Genomic DNA, 4,875 nt, shown 5'->3' on the forward strand with positions numbered 1-4,875 from the left:
TGGTTTGTTGTTGTTTATTGTATTTTATTGTGCTTGTTTAAACCTGTAATTTTTGAGTTTGTCCCTTTGTAAGCTGCCCCGAGTCCCTTCGGAGAGATGGAGACAGGGTATAAAAATGAAGTTGTTGTTATTGTTGTTGTTGTTGTTGTTATTGTTATTGTTATTGTTATGTGCCCTACTCTCACAGAATTCTCTTAGCCAAGGAATTCATGTTTTAAAGTTTCATCCTTTCTCTCTTCTCTGGATATTTTTAAACAGGGGCTAGGGGGGCTATCTGTCAGGAGTGTTTTGATTGTGCATTGCTGCATGGTAGGATGAGCTTGAACTGGATGGCCCTTGAAGGTCTCTTTCAACTATATAAATCTATGTATCTCCCTCTTTGATTCTTGCAAAATCACAGGGCCACTTCTTCTCCAACCAGGCAAACGAAACCAACTTGGTGACTGGCTTTGTTCTCTTGGGCTTCCCATCCCTCTCATGGTCATTCCACCTGCTGCTTTGCTCTCTGCTCTCCACCTGCTATGCCTTCACCTTGTTGGGCAACCTGTGCATCGTGTGGGCCGTCCTCTGGGACTCTCGCCTCACCCGCCTCCCCATGTACATCCTCCTGGGCAACTTTTCAGGGCTGGAGATGTGCTACGTAACCACCACGGTGCCCCGGATGCTGTCAGATCTAGTGTCCCTGCAGCCAAGCATCATCTCCTTCCAAGGCTGCTTCCTCCAATTCTACTTCTTCTTTTCTATGGGGACCACCGAGAGCTTCCTCCTTGCTGCAATGGCCTTGGATCGCTACTTGGCCATCTCCCACCCATTGCGTTATCCCATCCTTATGTCACCACGCTTTTGTGTCAATTTGGCAGCATCCTGCTGGGTCTCTGGGTTCATTTGGTTCTTGGTGCCCATTGTGTTGATTTCCCAGCTCCGTTTCTGTGGCTCCAATCTCCTCGACCATTTTATCTGCGACCCAGGACCACTGCTGTCTGCGTCCTGCTCTCCAGCTCCCCGCATAGAGTTGGCTTTCTACAGCCTCAGCTCCATTGCTATCTTTGGCCCGTTCCTCTTCATCGTGGGATCCTACACTGCAGTCCTACGGGCAGTGATGAGGTTGTCTTCCACCGTGAAGAGGAAGAAGGCCTTTTCCACCTGCACCTCCCACCTGGCCATGGTGAGCCTTTTCTACGGATCCATCATGGTCACCTACGTCGCCCCCGAAGCTTCTGGAGGCAGCAACAAAGTGGTGACCCTCTTCTATTCAGTGGTGACCCCTCTGCTCAACCCACTCATCTACAGCCTGAGGAACAAGGAGATGAAGGATGCTCTAAGGAGGACAATATTGGGGGGAAATTAGATGCAATGATCCGGGGATGGTTGATGTGGACCTTGGCCAGAAAGTCAGGGCCTGTCTCCCTGTAGAACATATAATTCCTCATTAAAATAGTTCCCCCCTCCTGAAATATGTTATTAATTTGTATTATAGAGTATGACCCCATACCTGCAGGACCAGTACCTGTGGTTTCAACTAGAAACATCCAACAAAATATCTCTAGCAATTTTCTGGTTCTGAACTACTTTAGTTCAGATACATTTCTCACAATATAAAATCTCTAAAAATGGGGTGCATCTTAGAATTGGGAGTACTATATATCTGTGTGCGTGTCTAGATATTTTTTTCCTCTTGGTGGTACTGAAATTAGTGTGCGTCTTCCAATCGATAGCATCTTGGGATCAAAGAAATATGGTATTAATACAGAGCACAACCATCTATTGTATTTGAAACACCATGTGCTTTGTTGACATTTCTACATTGCCGTATCTTATTCATGATTCACTTTCCATATTATATCATCCTTTTCCCCCAGATGTTTAATTATGATCTTAATTATAAACAGAATGCCGCACACAGTTTGGAAAGGTTACATTATGGACACAGGATCTCCCAACTAGTCCTGCCCAAAGAGTTGAAGATTCCTGGGAATTGCAATCCAACAAAGTGACTTTCCGCTGTCTGAAAATGCAGGGAATTAGTTACCACATTCATTTCGGAAAGAAGGGCAACAATCAAAGTCTTGGCTGGAATAGGGGTTATAACACCGCAATATGCTTTAATTCTCTGTACCAGTGGGTCTCAACCTTCCTAATGCCATGACCCCTTAATACAGTCCCTCATGTTGTGGTGACCCACAAATATAAAATTATTTTCTTTGCTACGTATTAACTGTAATTTTGCTACTGTTATGAATCATAATGTAAAGATCTGATATGCAGGATGTATTTTCATTCACTAGACCAAATTTGGCACAAATATCCGATGCGCCCAAATTTGAATACTGGTGGAGTTTAGGGGGGATTGATTTTGTCATTTGGGCGTTGTAGTTTCTGGGATTTATAGTTCACCTACAAAGAGCATTCTGAACTTCACCAAAGATGGAATTGAACCAAACTTGTAACACAGAACTCCCATGACCAACAGAAAGGGTTTGGTGGTCACTGACCTTGAATTTTGGAGTTGTAGTTCACCTACATCCAGAGAGCACTGGTGGAGTTGGGGGGGATTGATTTTGTCATTTGGGAGTTGTAGTTGCTGGGATTTATAGTTAACCTACAATTAAAGAGCATTTCGAACTTCACTAAAGATGGAATTGAACCAAACTTGTAACACAGAACTCTCATGACCAACAGAAAGGGTTTGGTGGGCATTGACCTTGAATTTGGAGTTGTAGTTCACCTACATCCAGAGAGCGCTGTGGACTCAAACAATGATAGATCTGAACCAAACTTGGCATGAATACTCAATATGCACAAATGTTGAATACTGGTAAACTTTGGAGAAAATAGAACTTGACATTTTGGAGCTGTAGTTGCTGGGATTTATAGTTCATCTACAATCAAAGAGCATTCTGAAGCCCACCAAGGATAGCATTGGGCCAAACGTCCCACACAGAAACAACATGACCAACAATACGGTTTTCTGATGGTTTTTGGCGACCCCTTTGATACCCCCTCACGACCCCCCCAGGAGTCGCTACCCCCAGGTTGAGAAACGTTGCTCTATGCAATGTCGTATCAAATTAGGGATTTGTAGTTTAGAGAATGGGTGTTTAGCATCCTCAGCCAGAGAGCTATGGTTCCATCACCAAATTGCAAATCCCAGGACTCCACAGGAAATAGCCATGGCAGTTAAATTGGAATCATACCACTATATTTGTGTAATGGGAAAACACTTCTGCTCTCTCACACTCCTCTAAACAGCATTTGTTCCAATTCCCAGTATAGTAGAATCTGCCTTCTCAAGAGGAAATAGTTGCAGAAGTTCATTTGAAAAGTTAACATCAGGAAGAAAACAAATGCATCCTGGCATAATTAGCGTTTGCCCACATTTGCACTTTTCTGCCCTTTGAGAGCCAATTAAGAAGGGAAGCCACAAGGAGCAGCGAATCTACCCTAAAGAGCCAAAGTTCAGCCATTAAGCAAAACTCAAGTCAATGTTTACTACTGTAAACTGGAACAGTTCATAGAAAGGTTACTTTACTTTTCAAGGAAAAACAAATTTATAGATTGGTATACTATTTAGCCCCAGCTTCTGCCAACGTAGCAGTTCGGGAACATGCAAATGTGAGTAGATCAATAGGTACTGCTCCGGCAGGAAGATAACGGTGCTCCATGCAGTCAAGCTGGCCACATTACCTTGAAGGTGTCTACAGACAACACCGGCTCTTCGGCTTAGAAATGGAGATGAGCACCAACCCCCAGAGTTGAACACGACTGAAGTTAAACTGTGCAGGGAAAAACCTGTGTGGCAAATAGTAAACGTTTCCCCCTGACATTAAGTCTAGTCATGTCCGACTCTGGAGGGTGGTGCTCATCTCCATTTCGAAGCTGAAGAGCTGGAGTTGTCCATAGACACCTCCAATGTCATGTGGCCAGCATGACTGCATGGTGCACTGTTATCTTCCAACAGAAGCGGTACCTATTGATCTACTCATACTTGCATGTTTTCAAACTGCTAGGTTGGCAGAAGCTGGGGCTGATAGTAGAAACTCACGCCGCTCTCCGCATTCGAACCTGCAATCTTTCGGTCAACAAGCTCAGCAGCTCAGTGCTTTAACCCACTGCGCCTAACAGCTGGAGTTCACCCCGCTCTTAGGATTCGAATCGCCAACCTTTCAGTCAACAAGTACCGCAGCTCAGCGGTTTAACCCGCTGCGCCACCAGGGAGCAAATACTGGGCTCAATTTGGCTCCTGCACACCTACCCTTCTGTAACTTAAAGCCATTCAACCTAGTCCTTTCTTTTCGAAGAGCAAAGAACAAGCTGAGCCCTTCAGACAATTAAAGAGTGAAATCAAGCCAGCCCTCAGCCTTCTCTTCACTAAGTGGAAATAAAATTTATTTTCAGCTTGGCTGAGCCATTCTATTTTGAAGGGGTTCTTTTGTGTCACTTCTAATTAGTTTTTTTATTGTATCAGAAGCTAGTTAAGAATATACTGCAAGTCGCTTCTGGTATGAGACAATTGGCCATTTACAAAGACGTTGCCCAGGGGATGCCCAGATGTGGGAGGCTTCTCTCATGTCCCCACATGGGAAGCTGGGGCTGACAGATGAGAGCTCACCCTGTCTTGAAGTCTTTCAGGACTTCAGGTCAGCAGTTCAGTCGGCACAAGGGTTTAATCCATTGTGCCACTGAGGCTCCTACTTCTAATTGGTAAAAGGTAAAGGTAAAGGTTTTCCCGACATTAGGTCCAGTCGTGTCTGACTGGGGGGTGGTGCTCATCTCAATTTCTAAGCCGAAGAGCCAGCGTTGTCCATAGACACCTCCAAGGTCATGTGGCCGGCATGACTGCATGGTAAGCAATACATATTCAAAAACAAAGCACTC

The 4,875-nt window shown here is 44.6% G+C and overlaps 1 protein-coding gene across 1 annotated transcript; it reads left to right on the forward strand.

The window, feature by feature from the left end:
* The first annotated feature begins 370 nt into the window (after positions 1 to 370).
* LOC132779257 (olfactory receptor 11G2-like) lies at positions 371 to 1,395 on the forward strand. The gene has a single exon (XM_060782947.2). It carries the CDS (start codon positions 596 to 598, stop codon positions 1,346 to 1,348), a length of 753 nt encoding a protein of 250 aa, XP_060638930.2. The 5' UTR covers positions 371 to 595; the 3' UTR covers positions 1,349 to 1,395.
* The last annotated feature ends 3,480 nt before the right edge of the window (positions 1,396 to 4,875 follow it).

The sequence above is a fragment of the Anolis sagrei genome, chromosome 6 (genome assembly GCF_037176765.1).
Source record: "Anolis sagrei isolate rAnoSag1 chromosome 6, rAnoSag1.mat, whole genome shotgun sequence".
Taxonomy (NCBI): Eukaryota; Metazoa; Chordata; class Lepidosauria; order Squamata; family Dactyloidae; genus Anolis; species Anolis sagrei.

Excerpts from the sequence above, each read along its gene's own strand:
- LOC132779257 (XM_060782947.2), top strand. The coding sequence starts at position 596 with ATGTACATCCTCCTGGGCAACTTTTCAGGGCTGGAGATGTGCTACGTA.